The sequence below is a fragment of the Dendrobates tinctorius genome, unplaced genomic scaffold (genome assembly GCF_039654945.1).
Source record: "Dendrobates tinctorius isolate UK_male_01 unplaced genomic scaffold, ASM3965494v1 ptg000231l, whole genome shotgun sequence".
Lineage (NCBI taxonomy): Eukaryota > Metazoa > Chordata > Amphibia > Anura > Dendrobatidae > Dendrobates > Dendrobates tinctorius.
The window spans coordinates 23,507,000-23,531,752 of record NW_027361898.1 but is presented as its reverse complement, the minus strand read 5'-3'; the positions used below and the strand labels follow the sequence as shown (position 1 = coordinate 23,531,752).

Genomic DNA, 24,753 nt, shown 5'->3' with positions numbered 1-24,753 from the left:
CAGTATGTCCTTAAGAATGGTAAGGAGATACTTGGATTTGTTGTTATCGGCCATCATGAAACTGTGAACCACACCGAAATCACAGTACTGATGACACAGGAAGGATCACAAGTAAACATTTGCATCCAGGTTCCTTATAGATTACATCTTCACTGACTGGAATTGTTCCATCCCTTATGTCTAAATGTAGTAGAGACGCCATGATGAGATTTTACCCCACATCTGGTCTCTGTAGACTTCCCTCTTCTCTGTTTTCATCAGCACTTCCTGACACGGTGTCCTTAAAAATAAAAGTATCATTATAGTGCCCCATAAATACAGATATCACCCCTGGATAACTGTGCTTTCTGCACAAAATATACTCCCCACACTGCCTCTCTCCATAATGTCCCTCTCACACAGCTCCTCTCCATAATATTCTTCCCACACTGACCCTCGCTATAATTTCCCCCAACAATGTCCCTCTCCATAATGTCTCTCCTACACAGTTCTTCTCCGTAATATTCCCCACCTCACTCAATACACTTTTTACATCCGCACAGCATGTATGATGCTACTATACTATATGCATGCATGCTTTGCTCTTCTAGATATCATGATAGCCTTATCATGGACAAGTAGAGCGAGACCATTCACTTTGAGTGACACCTTTTCACTGTATTGTTCCTTGCTGAGAAAACATGGAAAAATGTGGTTAAACACAATTTTACTTGGTGACATCAGTATTTTCAGAAGCTGTGATCTCAGGGATCAGCAGATATTCAAAAGTAATTTCCTTGTGTATATAAGTCCTTAAATGAAAACAATATAGATTTTTTTTTATTATTATTATTATTATATTATTATTATTGTTATTTTTTACAAAACCTTTAAAACATTTGCTAAGTTTTTTTTTTGTCCCTTTAAATCCCATTAGATTTGTGGAAGCCCAGTTTTAAGTGACTTGTAAGCTATGTATTTCTTTAGTCTGCATTACTAGTAGGATAATTCTTTTATGACTGTCTATGACATAGATACATGTATTGTTCTTTGTTTTCTTTTGCATTTTTCTTTTCAGCATTTTTCTGATAAAGAGTCTTGTCTGACCGAAGCGATAAAAATAAGAATTAATTGATGCTTTGGATCACTTACTATTATTTAGTTCAGGAGTCACCGTGATTTTGAATTTTATTTTCCAGGTTTTGAGTGAGACCCCCATTGCTTGCGTTGAGAGATGCGTAGCTAGGGAACAAAGAGCACACAGCTTTTGCCTCCTGAGTTTAGTGCATGTCAGTGCTCTTTTGGGCTATCATTGGGGGTCTCAGACTCTGGACGTCCACCAATGACAAGACAATTAAAGGGACAAAAAAAAGTATAAAACAGGAGTAAATTAATCTAGCTCACCCTCATGAGATATCCTTGTAGTTCGGAGCATAGGAGACGTCTTTGAGTGGATGTAGTGACATAAGTGCGGAAAATAGGTACTCTTGTCTTCAAGAGCAAGCAAAATTTATTTACCCACAAATGAAGAAAAAGTCCAAGAAAGTGGTTAAAAGGTCCGATAAATAGCATGGTGTATAGCAGAGCTGAGTCATGACTAGGGGCACAATGCACTTGAAACGCGTAGCTGTCCTAGCTCTGCTATACACGATGCTTTAGCCATACTATTTATTGGACCTTTTAACCACTTTCTTGGACTCTGTATTTACCCATAAGTAAAGAAGCTGTGTTTGTTTGTGAAGCCAGAGTATCCATTTTCTGCATTGACAAAAAAAGTATACATTTATTTTTGCAATTGTGTAGCAATCCCTTGAGCTTGGTTGTTCTTTCAATGCACAATCATTAGACAGTTGTTCTTTTTTCACACAAAAAATTGCCTTAAGATTATATAGTATGTCAAAGTTGTGTAAATGTTTTTATTCACTAAAAAATGCAAGTTGTTCTTCACTTTTAAACCTCATTTTATAATGGTCACCCCTTTGACCTTCATGTACTTTGTTTGCGACAGAAAATTTTAACTTGATTTTGATTCACTTTTAAAAAGACCACTTTTGAGAATTTTTAGCTATCGTAGTATCAAATCACTGTTATTTACCACTTCCTTCACTTTATAGCAGTGAAATCCTTAGAGTGTCATGAATCATGTCTTTTCATTGATCTCCTAAAAGCTGTTTTTCCCCACAAACCTTAAACTGTGGACTGTAAATCATTAATTAATTGTCTTTATTGCTTTTCACTTTTTTCAAGCTTCGCAGGAGGATTTGGGAGGCAAATTGTGTTGGCATCCTTATGTTTTATATTACAGGTCATTATAGCTCAAGACTTGGGAAAAAAAAGGGTTATATTCAAACTAAAAAGTAGAATCCCCATACAATTTTATAATTACACTTTTTTTTTTAATCAGAATACCATATATAAAAATTGTACTTAAAGACAACTTCAAAGTGCAACGTGCAGATTTTTAAGGTGGAAATAAACATATTTAGTGTTATTAATCCTATGACAAATATGTTTGGCTACCTTTCAAATAATTGGAATTCAACTATCATTGAAAAGACGAAGACATTTTTTACAAAAATATTTAATATTTATTAACTATACAATATTCAAACAACATAAATAGATACAAAAATAAGAACGTGTCCTTCAATTTTTACAAAATTTACAAAATTCGAAAATGTTACATTCTCTGGGATTCATCATCTATTGTAAAGCCATTGTTATCATATGATACATGTTCGTTATCTTCAGGGTTGGTGTTGTGCCGCACATCTGCCTGGTTGTTAGACCCATTCGGTGAGATTTCTTCTGTGGATCCAGAGAATCCCCCATTAACAAGACCCTTCTTGTGCTTCTGCTGCACTTGGTCTAATATCTGTAAAACCTGAAAAATATAATAATTTGTGTCAGCAAACTAGTTTTCTGATTTTACTATATACTGACTTGTTTTTCATTTTTCTTCCCAGAAGTATTGCCATTGATATTTGAATGGCTTTCCAACCATAACCCAAGCACCCTATAAATACAGCGGACTTTCCAGAGTGCTATTAATAATATAATCTTACTCCAGATAGTTTGGAAAATCCTGTTATTCCAGATCTGTAATTAATTAACAAACTGATACTGGTCTGCTATTAATATATAAATTCTGCTTGGTTGTGGCTTTGGGGAATACATTGTTTCTTTATTATAAACTTATGAGCTTTCCTAAATAGATTTTCTGAGTTTAGTAAGAAGAATCTTTCTAAGGATTGGACAAAAGTGGCGCCTTTTCTGGGTAGAAAATGATCTTTTTATTCTTATTGAACTTTGTGCGTTGCTGCTGGAAATGTACAGCATATGGCATACAAATGGAAAATGTTTAGCATATCTTTTGCATTCCTCTAAATGAACATATCAGTTAGACATTGGAATAACTGCTCAAAAATGCAAAAAAAAGTATGTAAAATCTCATAATAATATATTAGTATAACTGCATTACCTGTGACTTGGGAACGATGCCAACCCTAAAGAATGCGATGTTACCAGTTTCTATTTTTGTGCAATCTACCACAGTAGAAGCAATATTTTCAGGGGACGCCCCATCACACAGTACTCCATCAACCTGAATGAAATTACAGATGCTTTTACCTATTGATTTCCAACTTGTAAGCTACAATTAGCTAAATATTCAACCTCCATATTCACCTTATCTCCTAATTTTGCATAGACTTGGTTGTGATGAGTGGTGTCTGCTTCTCCGGAAGGATTGGCTGACGTGACTGCAATGGGACCGACCTATAGAGCGAATAGAGTTTAATATTGTTTTTATGTATGCCCCTTTTCATATGTAAAGCGCCATGGAAAAAATGGTGCTATAATAATAATATTATTTTGGCAGATATTATTTTTTATGATAACGTTTGTAAGTATGAATTTGACTTTTTTCGTAATCCGTATGAAGAAACGTAATATTTGCTTACACTTTGAGATAAGTTTAGTTGACTTTTCTCTTACCATATCAATTAAGTGAGTAGTCACTGAACAGTCCGGTATCCGTATAGCAATGCTCTGAGGTGTCCCAATGTATTTTGCAGAGTCCCGAGCACCTAAGACATCCAACCATGGCCCTATGAGTGAAATAAATGTATTCACACTTTGGCAATTTCTGCATAACATGGTACAACAATATAATTTTTTATGGTACATTGCGGTAAATTATGGTGTAAAGCAAAACTAAGGGGCATGATGCAACTGTTGATTGTACTTTCTATCTGTTTCATACGGATCTTGAAGAGATGACTATTTCTTGTAGCTCTACATACGTACTCACCTCTTGGGATCACAAGACTGATAGATGAGGGCCAAGCTGCTTCCATAAAGTCCCATAGCAAAGGACTGAGCAAATGTTTAGCAGGTTTTAATTGCTGTAGGCTTGATATCCAAAGAGACATTGGGCGATCCTGAGCCTGACGTTTCGTCCTGCAAAAGGGCAAAGTAAATCTCCTTAGAGAATTGTTGATTGATGATGGGTTACATTATACAGTAATATCTTATATTACTGTCAAAAAATGATTGAAGCTTCCATAATTTGTTCCGCTGAATGTTTCAGTTACATAGAAATTTGCACATTAATATATACATGATTTTAAGGACTGCTTTATCCATAACCTTTTTTTTTTTTTTTCCTTTTTCCCCCTCTTCCCTTGTCTTTCTTTCCCGCTTTTTTTACCCTATGTCTGTCCTCTGCATAATATAGAGGATACTTCCTCTCTTGAATACCTTGTTGACGTTCGCCATATGGCTACTGTTATTGTCTACCATCATAAGTTTGATTTACTGATAGATGGTTGTATTCTCATTTTTGAATACTAGATATTTTCTATGATTCTATATATTATATGTTTGCATATAATATATTCTTTGTTTGTAAAATGCTCAATAAAATAGATTGAACATAAAAAATGATTGAAGCCTAAAACTTCTTATTTTTGGATGTTCTATTGCTAGTTTACACTGGAAAATAATAGATTAAAGTAACACAATAAATTACTCCTAATTTCTTACGAGTTTTCTCTTTGGTGCTCTAAATCACTGAGTTATGCACCTTCCACGGGGAATAATCAGTGAATATGATTTGCCTGCAGTGTTCCTTCAACTATAAAAATTGTATTTTCAGAAAATCATCACTGTCTTGTAGCTGAACCTACTTGTATGCCCTCTCCACTGCTTCCGGGTGATTGCAAGCGGCCACCAGTACGTACACCGTGTCGGTAGGTACGCCACATATCCCTCCATTTTTCATAATTTCTGTAAAGGTATAAAAAATAAAATTATGTTTATGTTAGTCTTCTAAAGAAACCATTATTAGTTGCTACTGACATAGTTGGATGCAAAAAAAAATTTAAAAAAAGTTAAGATCTTACCTGCAATTTTTTGGACTGAGCTGGTCCTTGTAGAAATTAAGTGAGGACATTTCGATCTGTCATTGGTAAAACCACTAATTTTGATAATGGGGCTGCCAACTGGTATTAGGGGAGCCTCAAAAGTGGTATTGTGAAGAGTTGAAAGAAATAAGTAGAACCCAGCAAGGCCAAATATAATTGTAACGGCGATATCGTAGCCTTGAGGAAGCACATTGATGGCATCGAGAAGAAAGCTGATTAAGATAAGTTGGAAGGTGAGAGCATACACAAACCAGGCTTTGGTTAGGAAAAGTGTGCTGAAAACAATGAAACTATTGAAGAGAATGAAACATATGATTCCTACGGCAGTATTGAACCCCCTGCTTGTGCTGTAGATACCACTATACCTGGAGATTCCCCATATCACCCACATTACCCCATACAGAATGAAGGCATTGCTCTCTAGTGTCTTGCCACGGGAGAAAGCTACTGACCCACAGATGAGGTTATAAAATCCTCCGGCAACCACAACCCAAGGTAAGACAACTGTAACCAAAGGTTCATTAGGGTTCCCTGGCATAGTCATGGCAAATGCAGCCAAAATATTGCATGCATGAGCAAGTATTTCTGCATCGCCATACTTGGAATATCCAAGGTAGGGTTCATTGATATCTTTATCTTGACGGAGCTGGAAAACCTTATTGCTGACGAATAGTTTCTTGATGATGCCCTCACCTGTTGGGATAGTTGGGGATGATTTTGCATTGTATAAAGTGATTAGAACTATAATGGCTGAAACAATGTATATTGCAATATTAACTCCTTGAGGTCCGCCATGAAAAAATCCTTGAGGGTTACAAGCTAATGCAATGCAGTAAGCAACATAAAACAGTAGATATATTGCTTGTATAGGACTTTGAATACTTGCAAACAAAGTGAGGACAAAAAATAGTATGGAGAAAACCACCAAGAATGGAAGGGGGTAATTTAACTGACTTGTGTTTAAGAACTGATACAGTAGAGAATAGCCTTCAGCATATCTCAAAATGGAGAAAAACGCAAAGTGTGTAGCTTCTAGAATGTGATAGTTACGGTATGAGAAGATACAGATAACAGTCTGGTAGACCGCAGCTGTCCACAGCCATGCTACCTGACCAACGAAAAGACTACTGGTTATTCCAAGAAGTCGACAGCCAAACACACTAGAGGCCACCATGTTAAGGATGAAGCAAGCAGCTATGAACGCTACCTTACCGGAACCATTGGAACCAGCAGATGCTCCTTGCTCGTTACTTTTGTTACTTAGGTCTGTTCCTGGTAAAATAACTCGCCCTTTAGTGATGCTATGGAGAGTCCGACCACCCGCGAAGTATATCCCAAGGAGCACAACTATAAGATAATTACATGCAACTGCCGAGGTGCCCACTCTGCTATCATAGAAAAGAACTATTTCATGAATGCTGGAAAGAGAAAGTGTGACACACATCAGAGCAAGGAGAATTTCCTTTTGAAGGATCCCCACTATACCGATGATGAACAGCCCCAGGAAAAATGCTACTAAGCCAGGAACGATTGCATTTCTCATGTCTAAGATGCTGATGACATCGGTTCCTCTCAGGATCAGGTTGACTCCATATCCGCACCACAGAGCTGACACTGTCCAGTAAAGCGAGACCCACAGTGAAACGTTTCCACGTATCTTTCGGATTCCTATTATGCAAATGACACCGATAATATAAAATAAATAATTTTTAATTCAATATTTTCTTCAAATTCATTATATAGGGTAATATATTTTCTACCTAAATTCCACATCATTCCCACTCTGCCAATACTCTGCCCTCTCTTGTTTGCTTCATCAGCCTGATTATGTGTAATACATGAATGGCTACGCGACCAATATGTTCCTTTTATAGCATGGGGGCGAAATGAAAATTATTTATAAGGGTATATTTTATGCCTGATTTAAAAACTTTGGTGTTTAAAGAGAATAACTCACCAGGATTTCGGCACCTAAGCTGAGAAAAACATGATATCATCAAGACCCTGATTCCTGTGTCACGTACTGGGCTGTTTGCTGTAGTTTTGATAGTTATATCATCACGACATTATCATTGGAGGTCTAATAAACCTACTGCCATGTAGTCCTTTCTTGACTCTGTATAACCCTTCCTTCACCACTGATTGGCAGCTTTCTGCCTCTGCACAGTGTTCACAGAATGCTCCCAATCAGTGATGTGGGCGGGGTTATACAGAGCTCAGCATTCAGAGAACTGCTAGATCTGCAGCCAGTAAAACAATGATTTTATCAAAACTACAGCAAGCAGCCCAATAAGTGACACATCAGATGGGATAGTAAAATAGTACTTATCGACAAATTCCTTTAAAAAAGTGTTTATACAATGATATTAGCATATTACTCTAATTTATAATCACTTTATCCCTTTTCTAATGTAGAACTTTTTATTTTTATATTCATAGAACTTGTTTTCATATATTGTCAAGCAATGAGGGTTTAAGCTCTTATTGATTTCTCGAAGTGTCATTCATTCCAATGAAATTCTAATGCTTTCAGTCAATAGTTACATAATAGTTTCTCTTCCACCCATTTACAGTAGCTATTTACAGACTACATGAGGCATTCCTCTGTAAGCAAGTATACATAATATACATGTAAGAACCGATGATGATGATGATGATGATGTGTCATATACATGCATCTATGCAATGCTCATGAAAGAAATATAATGCTCAATAACTATTAACCTTTATATAAACAGTTGAAGGGACGGTCAGGCATCACTCACTTCCGCATTAGTAGGTGAGCGGCACCGATCATGTCACATCTACATACACCTCCAGGTCGCGTGCGCAATCGGCAGGTATCATGCTCCAACCTTGCGTCCCAATAGGTGTGTACAGACGCAACAAGATCAGCGCCGCTCACCTTCCGATGTGGACGTAATCAGTGCCGGACCACCCTACAATAGATAAAATAGATCCATACCTGCATATCCCAAAATGGCAGCTAATATAAGGAGGAGGATGCCCAGAGCAGATGGGGGGATAAGAGAAGCAGCTGCACCAACACTGTAATATTGTATTGACAGAAGTAAACTCCCTAAAACAGAAGAATAAAAAAAAAACATTAAAGCTCATGCTACATATTATTATTATTATTATTAATATTTATTTATATAGCGCCATTGATTCCATGGTGCTGTACATGAGAAGGCGTTACATACAAATTACAGATATACATATACATATTAAACCTTATATTAGTTTTTTATTAATGTGGGTATATCCTGGAAGGGAACAGGTTACATAAATCTCCCCTACCTGCGCTAATAGCCAGCACGCCAATGCTGAGATGCAGCGATTCTCTGCTCTTTGATTCATTCATTGCCGCTGGAGTTTTCTGACCTTACTGAGATTACTGAAGCTCCTGATCTCCTCTGAGAGTCTTTATACTGCGTGATGTCACCTTCCCACCCACAACCAGTCCACGTCACTCACTTATATTTCCTCCTCAGCTCAGACAGCTCTTCTATCCCTTTCCCGAGGCTACGAGGAAAGGATACAGGTTTCTCCAGCTCCGACACTGTGCACAATCATCGGCCATAAAAGTGATGTCGCTACTATCTAATAATTAAGGGTAACATTGGGCCATTTCCACCACACACCCTTATTTCCATGTCGCTAGTTTCACTGTAGGAACAGGTGTAATTAGCATTCCTAGACTGATCTAGCAGCAATTCCCTAGTGTGACTCCTATCACTATACTGAGAATAACTTCTATCATTTGATTGCGTAATTGAATATTATGTTTTGTTTCCTGGTCGTAGACATTTCAGGAAAAAGACAAGGTTTTTTTTTAAAGCATTACTATAGGAAACCCATAAATATCTCCCGATAATCACAATTCTGACATCCTCTGGAAACCTGTTATGGCTGCTCCTTAGGTAGAGGAAAAGAGTAGCACTTTTAGGACATTTTGTGGAAGGACATAGCTGTACAAATGTCCCTACCCTAACGCCATGTGCACACATCCAGTATTTGGTGATTTTTTTTACCCCAGTATTTGTAAGCCAAAACCAGGAGTGGAACGTTCAGAGGAAAAGTATAATAGAAACATTTGCACCACTTCTGTATTTATCACCCACTCCTGGTTTTGACTTACAAATACTGGGGTAAAAAACTCACCAAATACTGAACGTGTGCATGTGGCCTAACAAACATTACAGAACGAGAAGACAATATACAATATACTAATCCCCCGGACCTATTGTTTGTGGTGGCACTGGCATCACGAGTGGCCCCATAAAAGAGCCACTGTGCCAGCAAAATGGCGACAGCACAGCCTCAAAATAGTGACCGACACCTTCACCTATAACTGAGGACCTAGATTAGATTAGGCCTAAAACACCCCAATAATCTGAAGAAGAGGGTCATTTCCTTTGAAATTTGTAATTTTAGATTTTAATAAAACTTCACTTCTCTGAAAGTGATGATGCTCGTTTTTTTTAACCCCAGTTTTCTATCCTGTGCTTGCTACACTATATCTTATAGGAATGTCTTTCCATGTCATTAAGACTGGATGGTCAGCTTTCATTATTGAGGGTGCTGCTGCCTTCATTAGCACATGTATCAGCATAGCTGATACTCAACACTTGTTCTACCTGTGCTGTTCTCGTTATCTATAACCTGCTTTCTCTGCCCTCCCTGAGATTGCACATGCTTTCTCCCCTCTCAGTAATGTAGATATGTGTACAATGCCTTTCCCCTCCTTACTACCACCTATAACAGCAGAGGTAGAGGGGGGGGTGCAGAGACAGACATAAGAACTAAGCAGAAGCTCTGATGGATTTTTATCATTTTTTCAAGAACAGAACTTGATAAATGACACTCCGCAGCAGCAAAATATAAGAAAACTATTGATAAATACATTTGAGAAAGCTTCTTAACTTTGCATTTAGGAAGTAAATAATCCAAAAAAAAGGGAAAACAATCGGAAATGAATTGGGCGAAAAGAAGGAAGTTAAATAATATTATTTTACTGGGAGAGCAGTAGATGCTTGGAACAAGCTTCCAGCAAATGTGGATGGAAAATCAACAATAAATATATTTTCAGAATAAACATATATGTATCCTTAGAGAAAAGGAAAAAATATAATGTTGGTCTTTTATTGGCATCAATCTACTATGTTGCCATTATTAATATATTCTTTTACCTAATATATCTATAAGACGTTTCCTAAACAGGAGAAGTGCAGCATGTAATAATAGCGAGGGGAGAAATTGTACTGGTGCTATTAGGTATTCATCTCAGCTACACGGAAATTCCACCTTCACATTCACCTGACACAATGCCCAGGTGAGGACAAGGCTGAATTTTGTCAGAAGTTTCCTGTTTTCTATTTTTGGAGCGATAATCTGTGGTTTCCTTAATATCCGCACATAAGGTGAGATCACACGGCTTCATCTACTGATAAAGTTTATTGTGTTTTCCTTGTAGACAAGAAATAATTAACTAAAAAAAAGTTTGCTGAATAAAATTACCTGTGTAATGATTCCCAGTTCTAAAGATAGATGTAATGTGATACTTATTTTCCTCACGGTATATATTTTTTCCTGCATAGTTTTGTGTATATATACAGTGGGGGAAATAATTATTTGATCCCTTGCTGATTTTGTAAGTTTGTCCACTGACAAAGCCATGAACAGTCTATAATTTTAAGGATAGGTTAATTTTAACATTGAGAGACAGAATATCAAAACTGAAATCCAGAAAATGACATTGTATAAATTATATAAATTTATTTGCATTTTGCAGTGAGAAATAAGTATTTGATCTCCTACAGACCATTTAGATGCTACTAATCAACTCATTACCAGCATTAAAGACAGTAGCCTTACATAGTCACCTTTATAAATAACTCCTTTCAACTGACTCAATTAATCAGTCAGACTCTAACCTCTACAGCATGGGCAAGACCAAAGAGCTTCATAAGGATGTGAGGGACAAGATCATAGACCTGCACAAACCTTTAATTGGGCCAAAAAACTATAAGTAAGGCGTTGGGTGAGAAGGAGACAACTGTTGGTGCAATAGTAAGAAAATGGAAGAGATACAAAATGACTGTCAATCGACATTGATCTGGGGCACCATGCAAAATCTCACCTCGTGGGGTATCCTTGATCATGAGGAAGGTAAGAGATCGGCCTAAAACTACACGAGGAGAATGTGTTAATGATCTCAAGGCAGCTGGGACCACAGTCACCAAGAATACCATTGGTAACACATTATGCCGTAAAGGTTTAAAATCCTGCAATGCCCGCAAGGTCCCCCTGCTCAAGAAGGCACACGTGCAGGCCTGTCTGAAGTTTGCCAGTGAACACCTGGAAGATTCTGTGAGTGATTGGGAGAAGGTGCTGTGGTCAGATGAGACAAAACTGGCCACTTTGGCATTAACTCAACTCGCCGTGTTTGGAGGAAGAGAAATGCTACCTATGACCCAAAGAACACTGTCCCCACTGTCAAGCATGGAGGTGGAAACATTATGTTTTGGGGGCGTTTCTCTGCTAAAGGCACAGGACTGCCTCACAGCATCAATTGGAGAATGGATGGAGCCTTGTACTGTAAAATCCTGAGTGACAACCTCCTTCCCTCCACAAGGCCTTTAAAAATGGTCCGTGGCTGGGTCTTCCAGCAATACAATAACCCAAAACATACAGCCAAGGCAACAAAGGAGTGGCTCAAAAAGAACCATATTAAGGTCATGGAGTGGCCTAGCCAGTCTCCAGACCTTAATCCCATAGAAAACTTATGAAGGGAGTTGAAGCTCTGAGTTGCCAAGTGACAGCCCCAAATCTTAATGATTTAGAGATGATCTGCAAAGAGGAGTGGACCAAAATTCCGCCTGAAATGTGCGCAAACCTCATCATCAACTACAAAAAACGGCTGGCTGCTGTCCTTGCCAACAAGGGTTTGGCCACCAAGTATTAAATCTTGTTTGCCAGAGGGATCAAATACTTATTTCTCACTGCAAAATGGAAATAAATGTATATAATTTATACAATGGGATTTTCTGGATTTTACTTTTGATATTCTATCTCTCAGTCTTAAAATTAACCTACTCTTAAAATTATAGACTGTTCATATGTTTGTCAGTGAGCAACCTTACAAAATCAGCAAGGGATCAAATAATTATTTCCTCCACTGTATATGTACTGTGGGTACAGAAAGTATTCAGACTCCTTTAAATGTTTCACTCTTTGTTGTTTCATTGCAGCCATTTGGTAAATTCAAAAAAGTTCATTTTTTCTCATTAATGCACCCCATCTTGACTGAAAAAAACAGCAATGTAGAAATTTTTGCAAATTTATTAAAAAAGGAAAACTGAACTATCACACGGTCATAAGTATTCAGACCCTTTGCTCAGTATTGAGTAGAAGCACCCTTTTGAACTTGTACAGCCATGAGTCTTCTTGGGAATGATGCAACATTTTTCACACCTGGATTTGGGGATCCTCTGCCATTCTTCCTTGCAGATCCTCTCCAGTTCTGTCAGGTTGGATGGTTGAACGTTGGTGGACAGCCATTTTTAGGTCTCTCCAGAAATGCTCAATTGGGTTTAGGTCAGGGCTCTGGCTGGGCCAGTCAAAAATCGTCACAGAGTTGTTCTGAAGCCACTCCTTTGTTATTTTAGCGGTGTGCTTAGGCTCATTGTCATGCTGGAAGGTGAACCTTTGGCCAAGTCTGAGGTCCAGAGCACTCTGGAAGAGGTTTTCATCCAGGATATCTCTGTACTTGGCCTCATTCATGTTTCCTTCAACCAGTCATCCTGTCTCTGCAGCTGAAAAACACCCCCATAGCATGATGCTGCCACCACCATATTTCACTATTGGGATTGTATTGGACAGGTGATGAGCAGTGCCTGATTTTCTCCACACATACAGTACCGCTTAGAATTATTACCAAAATGTTCTATCAGACCAGAGAATCTTATTTCTCATAGTCTGGAAGTCCTTCATGTGTTTTTTAGCAAACTCTATGTGGGCTTTCATATGTCTTGCAAAGAGGAAAGGCTTCCGTTGGGCCACTCAGCCATAAAGGCCTGACTGGTGGAGGGCTGCAGGGATAGTTGACTTTGTGGAACTTTCTCCCATCTCCCTACTGCATCTGTGGAGCTCAGCCACAGTGATCTTGGGGTTCTTCTTTACCTCTCTCACCAAGGCTCTTCTGCCACGATTGCTCAGTTTGGCTGCACAGCCAGGTCTAGGAAGACTTCTGGTGGTCCCAAACTTCTTCCATTTAAGGATTATGGAGGCCACTGTGCTCATAGGAACCTTGAGTACTGCAGAAATTCTTTTGTAATCTTGGCAAGATCTGTGCCTTGCCACAATTCTGTCTCTGAGCTCCTTGGCCAGTTCCTTTGTCCTCATAATTCTCATTTGGTCTGACATGCACTGTGAGCTGTGAGGTCTTATATAGATAGGTGTGTGTCTTTACAAATCAAGTCCTATCAGTTTAATTGAAAAAAGCTGGACTCCAATGAAGGAGTAGAACCATCTCAAGGAGGATCACAAGGAAATGGACAGCATGTGACTTAAATATGAGTGTCTGAGCAAAGGGTCTGAATACTTATGACCGTGTGATATTTCAGTTTTGCTTTTTTAATAAAATTGCAAAAATGTCTACATTTCTGTTTATTTTCAGTCAAGATGGGGTGCAGAGTGTACATTAATGAGAAAAAAATGAACTTTTTTGAATTTACCAAATGGCTGCAATGAAACAAAAAGTGAAAAATGTAAAGGGGTCTGAATACTTTCCGTACCCACTGTATATACACACATACAATTCCATGCACACACAATTTGCCACTATGTTACACAGCTTCCAAATTCTAGCAACATCATTTTACAGTATATAACCCCAAACCTTGCTGCCAAATTTAACAATCCATAAAAAGTGAATTGATTTGGAAAAACTTAATTTTGTAGTCTTTTGTCTTTGTCAAGATGTATCTAACAGTGGAATACCACAATATTCCATATTAACCACATATTCCTAATAAGTAATTTAGTTGTTTGCATTTGATAAATCTTCTAACATATCTCATACTTGCTTCCTGATTTGCGGTGGAATTTCCAGGACCGGCTCTCACCACAATGAAGTCACAATCATGCTGTGATGATGCAGGAGGGATAGAACAAGGAAATTCTGGTCTGTGAGTTTCAGAATGTGATGTATTCATGAGACTTCAGAATGTATCACTCAGGGCTATAATATTTACTATGCCATGCAGGAAACAAAAATATAAAAAGCAAAATAACCAGTTCTTAGACAGTGTCCTGGGTTGGGCAGCTGTCAGATGTGGTGCGGTATATAAGTCAGTGTGACACGCTCACAGTTATCCGCTCACGGTGTAAGCATTCTCGCTATAGCTGAAAGCAGCCCACTAAATACACAATGAAGACTGATACTAACCAGATGAAGGACTTCTATGATGCCAATGGTTTCCTGACAGCAATTGATGTATTAGGGGAGAAGGAATTGCACCTTGCTCAGAAGGAACATGTGAAGCTGGAAGAGAAGTTTGGTAAGTTTCCAGTTTACAATGCATTGAGGGATTTGTCGGCCTTTTTGCACATTTATACATGATCAGAATATTTTTTCAAAAAAGAATATATATTTGAGTTGAAGAAATAATGTATGTACATATATGCTAATCACAGCGTTCATTACCCTATTCCTGTATATCTTATCTTTCAGGTAAAGAGTACACTCAGTACAATCTGCACAACATCCACATGCAGTATGAGTGGGTGATGAATCTCGCTGCCCATCCCAATCTACTGAGAGCTATCACCGCGGTATTGGGCCCTAATATCATCCTTTTAGACTCAAGATTTATCTGTAAATATCCCTCCTCTGAGGTTCCACACAAAGATAACACTCCCCCCTATGTCGCTTGGCATCAGGATATCAAGTGAGTATGGAAGCTGGTAGATAATAATTAGCTACTTCTTATAAATATATCACCTAAACAGTATTTCCTTACCTCGTTACAGATACTGGGGATTTGAAGGAGGACCAGTGGCTTCCGTATGGCTGGCATTTGATGATGTTGATGCAGAAAATGGAGTCTTACAAATCATTCCAGGTATCATCTTACTTTGGCTTTTTCTGTAATTACTAAATGTGAAACAGTAAAACTTATCTTCCTTATATGAATTTATATAAAAACTTACATGCATTGTTTGTCATGTGTAACACCCCAGAGAGCCATAAACAAGGTATTCTGGAGCACAGGATCGCGGAGATCCCCGGGAACATGCTGACCGCAAACCAGGAGATCCCAGGGCACCTGGTGAATGTAGAAGATCTGGTTGAGTGTCCGCTTAAAGCTGGTCAAATGTCTGTAAGTGCAAAATAATCCTACAGATACATTATAGGGATGTGCTTATTAAATGATGCAGAATGGAATTATTGCCGTACATGTCCCTTAAAATTTGATAGTGAAATTAATTTTCTGTAGCTATCTGTACAAGTATCACCACTGCTTCTGTTACAGCTTCATCCTATGTACTGAAACAATAGAAATGTCCTTTTCGGATATATGTAATAAGAAAATCTATTCGTTAAATATCATTAAATGTCTAATAAGCATGAATGAGAATGTGCCGTATTGGAGGATACCAGCACTGGACGTTGATGAGATCTACTTCGTGTCCATGATGCTGCCTGCCATATGGATTAGTCATGTACAGTCATCTCAATGGATAAATCCCAATCTCAGAGAACAGTGTAGGGATGGACCAATATAAGGCGCTATGACTATTCAGCAGAAATTGAAACATGTTGATGATGAGTTTCCATGTAATTGGCCAAGTGTAATGTGTAAGACTTGTGTATTGAACAACCTCTCCATCATCCATACTGACAGGTCCATGATGGTCTGACTGTACATGCCAGTGAACCCAACATGTCTGACAGAAGAAGATGTGGATTTGTCATCCGCTATGTTCCTACGACAGCTTATCCTGTTAAGGTAAGCAATCAAAACCCAGACATTTGACTATGATTGCAGCCTGTGATCCTGATACTATTGTTGCTGATGGGTGGCAGCCTGTGATCCTGATAATATTGCAGCTGATGGGTGGCAGCCTGTGATCCTGATAGTATTGCTGCTGATGGGTGGCAGCCTGTGATCCTGATACTATTGTTGCTGATGGGTGTCAGCCTGTGATCCTGATAATATTGCTGCTGATGGGTGGCAGCCTGTGATCCTGATAGTATTGCTGCTGATGGGTGGCAGCCTGTGATCCTGATACTATTGTTGCTGATGGATGGCAGCCTGTGATCCTGATAATATTGCAGCTGATTGGCGGCAGCCTGTGATCTTGATAATATTGCTGCTGATGGGTGGCAGCTAGTGATCCTGATAATATTGCAGCTGATGGGTGGCAGCCTGTGATCTTGATAATATTGCAGCTGATGGGTGGCAGCCTGTGAGCCTTATAATATTGCAGCTGATTGGTGGCAGCCTGTGATCCTGATAATATTGCTGCTGATGAGTGGCAGCCTGTGATCCTGATAATATTGCTGCTGATGGGTGGCAGCCTGTGATCCTGGTAATATTGCTGCTGATGGGTGGCAGCCTGTGATCCTGATAATATTGCTGCTGATGGGTGGCATTGCTACTGATGGGTGGCAGCCAAGTGATCCTGATAATATTGCAGCTGATGGGTGGCAGCCTGTGATCCTGATAATATTGTTGCTGATGGATGTCAGCCAAGTGATCCTGATAATATTGCTGCTGATGGGTGGCAGCCTATGATCCTGATAATATTGCAGCTGATGGGGGCAGCCTGTGATCCTGATAATATTGCAGGTGATGGGTGGCAGCCTGTGATCCTGATAATATTGCTGCTGATGGGTGGTAGCCTTTTATCCTGATAATATTGCTGCTGATGGGTGGCAGCCTGTGATCCTGATAATATTGCTGCTGATGGGTGGCAGCCTGTAATCTTGATAATATTGCAGCTGATGGGTGGTAGCCTGTAATCCTGATAATATTGCAGCTGATGGGTGGCAGCCTGTGATCCTGATAATATTGCAGCTGACGGGGCAGCCTGTGATCCTGATAATATTGCAGCTGATGGGGGGCAGCTTGTGATCCTGATAATATTGCAGCTGATTGGGGGCAGCCTGTGATCATGATAATATTGCTGCTGATGGGTGGCAGCCTGTGATACTGATAATATTGCTGCTGATGGGTGGCAGCCTGTGATCCTGGTAATATTGCTGCTGATGGGTGGCAGCCTGTGATACTGATAATATTGCTGCTGATGGGTGGCAGCCTGTGATCCTCATAATATTGCAGCTGATGGGTGGAAGCCTGTGTTCCTGATAATATTGCAGCTGATGGGTGGCAGCCTGTAATCCTGATAATATTGCAGCTGATGGGTGGCAGCCTGTGATCCTGATAATATTGCAGCTGATGGGGGGCAGCCTGTGATCCTGATAATATTGCAGCTGATGGGGGGCAGCCTGTGATCCTAATAATATTGCAGCTGATGGGGGGCAGCCTGTGATACTGATAATATTGCTGCTGATGGGTGGCAGCCTATGATACTTATAATATTGCAGCTGATGGGTGGCAGCCTGTAATCCTGATAATATTGCAGCTGATGGGTGGCAGCCTGTGATCCTGATAATATTGCTGCTGATGTGTGGTAGCCTGTGATCCTGATAATATTGCAGCTGATGGGTGGCAGCCTGTGAATCTGATAATATTGCAGCTGATGGGTGGTAGCCTGTGATCCTGATAATATTGCAGCTGATGGATAGCAGGCTGTGATCCTGATAATATTGCAGCTGATGGGTGGCAGCCTGTGATACTGATAATATTGCTGCTGATGGGTGGCAGCCTATGATCCTAATAATATTACAGCTGATGGGTGGCAGCCTGTAATCCTGATAATATTGCAGCTGATGGGTGGCAGCCTGTGATCCTGATAATATTGCAGCTGATGGGTGGCAGCCTCTGATCCTGATAATATTGCAGCTGATGGTGGCAGCCTGTGATCCTGATAATATTGCTGCTGATGGGTGGCAGCCTATGATCCTGATAATATTGCAGCTGATGGTGGCAGCCTGTGATCCTGATAATATTGCAGCTAATGGGTGGCAGCCTGTGATCCTGATAATATTGCTGCTGATGCTGGCAGCCTGTGATCCTGATAATATTGCAGCTGATGGGGGGCAGCCTGTGATCCTGATAATATTGCAGCTGATGGTGGCAGCCTGTGATCCTGATAATATTGCAGCTGATGGTGGCAACCTGTGATCCTGATAATATTGCTGCTGATGCTGGCAGCCTGTGATACTGATAATATTGCAGCTGATGGGGGGCAGCCTGTGATCCTGATAATATTGCAGCTGATGGTGGCAGCCTGTGATCCTGATAATATTGCTGCTGATGGTGGCAGCCTGTGATCCTGATAATATTGCAGCTGATGGGTGGCAGCCTGTAAATCCTGATAATATTGCAGCTGATGGGTGGCAGCCTGTGATCCTGATAATATTGCTGCTGATGGTGGCAGCCTGTGATCCTGATAATATTGCAGCTGATGGGTGGCAGCCTGTGATCCTGATAATATTGCTGCTGATGGGTGGCAGCCTGTGATCCTCATAATATTGCAGCTGATGGGTGGAAGCCTGTGTTCCTGATAATATTGCAGCTGATGGGTGGCAGCCTGTAATCCTGATAATATTGCAGCTGATGGGTGGCAGCCTGTGATCCTGATAATATTGCAGCTGATGGGGGGCAGCCTGTGATCCTGATAATATTGCAGCTGATGGGGGGCAGCCTGTGATCCTGATAATATTGCAGCTGATGGGGGGCAGCCTGTGATACTGATAATATTGCTGCTGATGGGTGGCAGCCTATGATACTTATAATATTGCAGCTGATGGGTGGCAGCCTGTAATCCTGATAATATTGCAGCTGATGGGTGGCAGCCTGTGATCCTGATAATATTACTGCTGATGTGTGGTAGCCTGTGATCCTGATAATATTGCAGCTGATGGGTGGCAGCCTGTGAATCTGATAATATTGCAGCTGATGGGTGGTAGCCTGTGATCCTGATAATATTGCAGCTGATGGATAGCAGGCTGTGATCCTGATAATATTGCAGCTGATGGGTGGCAGCCTGTGATACTGATAATATTGCTGCTGATGGGTGGCAGCCTATGATCCTGATAATATTGCAGCTGATGGGTGGCAGCCTGTAATCCTGATAATATTGCAGCTGATGGGTGGCAGCCTGTGATCCTGATAATATTGCAGCTGATGGGTGGCAGCCTCTGATCCTGATAATATTGCAGCTGATGGTGGCAGCCTGTGATCCTGATTAATATTGCTGCTGATGGGTGGCAGCCTATGATCCTGATAATATTGCAGCTGATGGTGGCAGCCTGTGATCCTGATAATATTGCAGCTAATGGGTGGCAGCCTGTGATCCTGATAATATTGCTGCTGATGCTGGCAGCCTGTGATCCTGATAATATTGCAGCTGATGGTGGCAGCCTGTGATCCTGATAATATTGCTGCTGATGCTGGCAGCCTGTGATACTGATAATATTGCAGCTGATGGGGGGCAGCCTGTGATCCTGATAATATTGCTGCTGATGGTGGCAGCCTGTGATCCTGATAATATTGCAGCTGATGGGTGGCAGCCTGTAATCCTCATAATATTGCAGCTGATGGGTGGCAGCCTGTGATCCTGATAATATTGCTGCTGATGGGTGGCAGCCTGTGATCCTGATAATATTGCTGCTGATGGTGGCAGCCTGTGATCCTGATAATATTGCAGCTGATGGGTGGCAGCCTGTAATCCTGATAATATTGCAGCTGATGGGTGGCAGCCTGTGATCCTGATAATATTGCAGCTGATGGTGGCAGCCTGTGATCCTGATAATATTGCTGCTGATGGTGGCAGCCTGTGATCCTGATAATATTGCAGCTGATGGGTGGCAGCCTGTAAATCCTGATAATATTGCAGCTGATGGGTGGCAGCCTGTGATCCTGATAATATTGCTGCTGATGGTGGCAGCCTGTGATCCTGATAATATTGCAGCTGATGGGTGGCAGCCTGTGATCCTGATAATATTGCTGCTGATGGGTGGCAGCCTGTGATCCTCATAATATTGCAGCTGATGGGTGGAAGCCTGTGTTCCTGATAATATTGCAGCTGATGGGTGGCAGCCTGTAATCCTGATAATATTGCAGCTGATGGGTGGCAGCCTGTGATCCTGATAATATTGCAGCTGATGGGGGGCAGCCTGTGATCCTGATAATATTGCAGCTGATGGGGGGCAGCCTGTGATCCTGATAATATTGCAGCTGATGGGGGGCAGCCTGTGATACTGATAATATTGCTGCTGATGGGTGGCAGCCTATGATACTTATAATATTGCAGCTGATGGGTGGCAGCCTGTAATCCTGATAATATTGCAGCTGATGGGTGGCAGCCTGTGATCCTGATAATATTACTGCTGATGTGTGGTAGCCTGTGATCCTGATAATATTGCAGCTGATGGGTGGCAGCCTGTGAATCTGATAATATTGCAGCTGATGGGTGGTAGCCTGTGATCCTGATAATATTGCAGCTGATGGATAGCAGGCTGTGATCCTGATAATATTGCAGCTGATGGGTGGCAGCCTGTGATACTGATAATATTGCTGCTGATGGGTGGCAGCCTATGATCCTGATAATATTGCAGCTGATGGGTGGCAGCCTGTAATCCTGATAATATTGCAGCTGATGGGTGGCAGCCTGTGATCCTGATAATATTGCAGCTGATGGGTGGCAGCCTCTGATCCTGATAATATTGCAGCTGATGGTGGCAGCCTGTGATCCTGATTAATATTGCTGCTGATGGGTGGCAGCCTATGATCCTGATAATATTGCAGCTGATGGTGGCAGCCTGTGATCCTGATAATATTGCAGCTAATGGGTGGCAGCCTGTGATCCTGATAATATTGCTGCTGATGCTGGCAGCCTGTGATCCTGATAATATTGCAGCTGATGGTGGCAGCCTGTGATCCTGATAATATTGCTGCTGATGCTGGCAGCCTGTGATCATGATAATATTGCAGCTGATGGGTGGCAGCCTGTAATCCTCATAATATTGCAGCTGATGGGTGGCAGCCTGTGATCCTGATAATATTGCTGCTGATGGGTGGCAGCCTGTGATCCTGATAATATTGCTGCTGATGGTGGCAGCCTGTGATCCTGATAATATTGCAGCTGATGGGTGGCAGCCTGTAATCCTGATAATATTGCAGCTGATGGGTGGCAGCCTGTGATCCTGATAATATTGCTGCTGATGGGTGGCAGCCTGTGATCCTGATAATATTGCAGCTGATGGGTGGCAGCCTGTGATCCTGATAGTATTGCAGCTGATGGGTGGCAGCCTGTGATCCTGATAATATTGCTGCTGATGGTGGCAGCCTGTGATCCTGATAATATTGCAGCTGATGGGTGGCAGCCTGTGATCCTGATAATATTGCAGCTGATGGGTGGCAGCCTGTGATCCTGCTGAAGACAAATGATCAGTTACTTACACCAATTTTTCTTCTTTTCCAGGACCCAGAACGTCCCAGGACTTTTCCTGCTACTGTACTGGTGGCCGGGGCCGATGAATGTAATCACTTTCAAGACAACGCTCCGAATTTCTTCGCTAAAACATTTTAAGTGCTCAGTAATGCTGCGCTGCATTATGTCTGTGAGGTCCATGACAATTTATTCATAGGGTCGTAATTCTCAGCAAGCTGCGGAATGATACATACAATACATTGTATCAGTCATTCCATCAGTGTCTTATGTCCTTCATGTATATTCTGTACAGTCAGTGACGTCCTCGTTACTTTATGCTCTTATTCGCACTTATGAAGATAAACATTGCTCTAATCTGTAATATTTCCAGACTGAGCTGTAATATGTGAATGTAACACATTGTGATGTGAAATGTTAAGTTATTAAACTTTATTGTCTGTTTATAATCTGCTGTAAAATAAACTGTGTGTGATGTAAATGGAGACAATTGTGCTATTTACTTTCTAGAACAATTCATGCAAATGGGAACAGAAATAGATCCTGAGACTCATTGCAACACATTGGCCGGTGCGGTGACTACACTGCAAGGCTGACGAAGTGCTGGCAAACAGGAATAACCACCGGCTCCACTTTTACTTTCACAATGTGAACATTAGGAAGTATATTAGGTTACATACGGTATTGGGAACAAATTCAGAAATTACCCCAAAAAATGACATAAAATAAAGAGAATTCCCTGTATAAAATTAAAGGCATTTCCCCCAAACAAAATACTTATTAATCAATAGATCTTGGAATAATAATAACTTCCACAAATTGGATGTGTTTATAAAAATGTCCCTGTGCTGAGATAATCTGATAAATGTGCCCGTGCTGTGTACTGTGTAATGGCTGTGTCTGACCGTACAGGAACATGGTCTGATCATACCACAGCTCCTGGGTAGGGGAGGAAGGAAAAGAGTATACAGACAGAACAGCATGGGATCAGAGCTGATTCTTTCTGTGAGAAAAAGCATTTCCCTGCCTGTTTAAAAACTTGTTTTACCTCACAGATCCCTCTGCTCTCTATCACTGTCCATCTAATAAGCCGCAGACCACTACAAGCCTGCAACTTACAAGACATCAGCGTACACACACAGATGGCGCGATCTCTTACTTGCATTGCGCCATCTCTGCACGCCCGCTATAGAAGACAGAAGAGGAGGCAGAGGCTGCGGTACCGGAGATGAGGTGAATATAATCTTTATTGTTTTTTATATTATCGGGTTGTGGGGGCAGAGCCGGTTTTAGGCAAAGTGGGGCCCTAGGCAAAAGTTTAAAATGGGGCCCTGAATGCTAACATATTGTACTTCACGCAGAAGCATTTCGGTTGTATTTACATGCGCTGAGTTCGGGACACTAAACGAGTGTGATCGACAATATTGAAGTCATTCAACGCTTGTTTCCCGGCCTCTTTACACCAATTGAGAAAGAATTTTGGAGAACAGATCACTATTGGATCAATCTGTCCCCATACAGTATCATGTTATCAGCAGCACATCTACAGTTTACATCGGCGATATTCCTCTGAGAACAATGATTTCTGTTCCGGCATAAACAATCCAATCACTCCATGAATATGCAGCATTTTGCTTGTTTAGTATAATACACCCCATAGTCCTCCATATATTATAATGTGCATCACAGTCTTCCATATTGTAAAATGCACACCCCATAGTCCTCCATATAATATAACGTGTCCCATAGTCTTCCATATAGTATAATACACTCCTTATAGTTCTCCATATATTAAAATACACTCCTCAGTCCTCGATATAGTATTATACACTTCCCATAGTCCTCCATATAGTATAATACACTCCTCATAGTGCTCCATTTAGTATAATACACTGCCATAGTCATCCATGTAGTACAATTCACTTCCCACAGTGTAATGCACCCCATAGTTCTTTATATAGTATAATGTATTCCCCATAGTCCTTGATACAGTATAATGCAGCCCACATATAGTATAATGCAGCCACCCCATAGAGCATAATGCAGCCAGCCCACAGAGTATAATGCAGCCCTGCTATATAATATAATGTAACCCCCCATAGAATATAATGCAGCCCCCTCATATAGCATAATGCAGCCCCTCCATAGAATATATGGTAGCCACTCATAGAGTATAATGCAGCCCCCCACAGAATATAATGCAGCCCCCTTATATAGTGTAATGTAGCCCCTCCATAGAATACAATGTAGCCCTCCTCATATAGCATAATGCAGCCCCCCATAGAATATAATGTAGCCCCCTCAGAGTATAATGAAGCCCCCCATGCAATATAATCCAGCCCCCCATAGAATATAATGCAGCCCCCATAGAATACAATGTAGCCCCCTCATAGAGTATGATGCAATCACCCCTCATAGAACATAATAAATATAATACAGCCCCCATAGAATATAATGTAGCCCCCCATAGAATATAATACACCCCACATTCCCATAGAATAGAATGTAGCCCCATCAAAGAGTATAATGCCATCCTCCCTCATAAAATATAATACAGCCCCCATAAAATATAATGCAGCCCCCTATAGAATATAATGTACCCCCACACAATATAATCTAGCCCCCCATAGAATATAATGCAGCCCCATAGAATATAATGTAGCCCCCTCATAGAGTATAATTAGGCCCCCATACAATATAATCTAGCCCCCATAGAATATAATGCAGCCCCCCATAGAATATAATGTTGCCTCCTCGTAGA

The 24,753-nt window shown here is 40.7% G+C and overlaps 2 protein-coding genes across 2 annotated transcripts; one reads left to right on the top strand and one right to left on the bottom strand.

Moving 5' to 3' along the window:
• Positions 1-2,544: 2,544 nt before the first annotated feature.
• LOC141059957 (uncharacterized) lies at positions 2,545-9,148 on the bottom strand. Its single transcript, XM_073556196.1, has 9 exons — positions 8,706-9,148; positions 8,371-8,484; positions 5,385-7,073; positions 5,169-5,268; positions 4,292-4,440; positions 3,976-4,088; positions 3,667-3,756; positions 3,461-3,583; positions 2,545-2,863 (listed from the first exon to the last, which is right to left on the bottom strand). Exons 1-9 carry the CDS (start codon positions 8,767-8,769, stop codon positions 2,660-2,662), a joined length of 2,646 nt encoding a protein of 881 aa, XP_073412297.1. The 5' UTR covers positions 8,770-9,148; the 3' UTR covers positions 2,545-2,659.
• A 1,401-nt stretch (positions 9,149-10,549) lies between these two features.
• Positions 10,550-22,473, top strand: LOC141059775 (L-threonyl-[L-threonyl-carrier protein] 4-chlorinase-like). Its single transcript, XM_073555898.1, has 7 exons — positions 10,550-10,828; positions 14,521-14,968; positions 15,142-15,358; positions 15,441-15,532; positions 15,651-15,790; positions 16,316-16,420; positions 22,026-22,473. The coding sequence occupies exons 2-7, from the start codon at positions 14,839-14,841 to the stop codon at positions 22,131-22,133; spliced, it is 792 nt and encodes a 263-aa protein (XP_073411999.1). The 5' UTR covers positions 10,550-10,828; positions 14,521-14,838; the 3' UTR covers positions 22,134-22,473.
• Positions 22,474-24,753: the final 2,280 nt, after the last annotated feature.

Excerpts from the sequence above, each read along its gene's own strand:
- LOC141059957 (XM_073556196.1), bottom strand. The coding sequence starts at position 8,769 with ATGAATGAATCAAAGAGCAGAGAATCGCTGCATCTCAGCATTGGCGTG. Across the intron at positions 8,485-8,705 it reads CGTGCTGGCTATTAGCGCAG|GGAGTTTACTTCTGTCAATA; the intron begins GTAGGGGAGATT and ends CTTCTGTTTTAG. Across the intron at positions 3,757-3,975 it reads CTACTCACTTAATTGATATG|GTCGGTCCCATTGCAGTCAC; the intron begins GTAAGAGAAAAG and ends TTCGCTCTATAG.
- LOC141059775 (XM_073555898.1), top strand. The coding sequence starts at position 14,839 with ATGAAGACTGATACTAACCAGATGAAGGACTTCTATGATGCCAATGGT. Across the intron at positions 15,359-15,440 it reads GCTTGGCATCAGGATATCAA|ATACTGGGGATTTGAAGGAG; the intron begins GTGAGTATGGAA and ends ACCTCGTTACAG. Across the intron at positions 16,421-22,025 it reads CGACAGCTTATCCTGTTAAG|GACCCAGAACGTCCCAGGAC; the intron begins GTAAGCAATCAA and ends CTTCTTTTCCAG.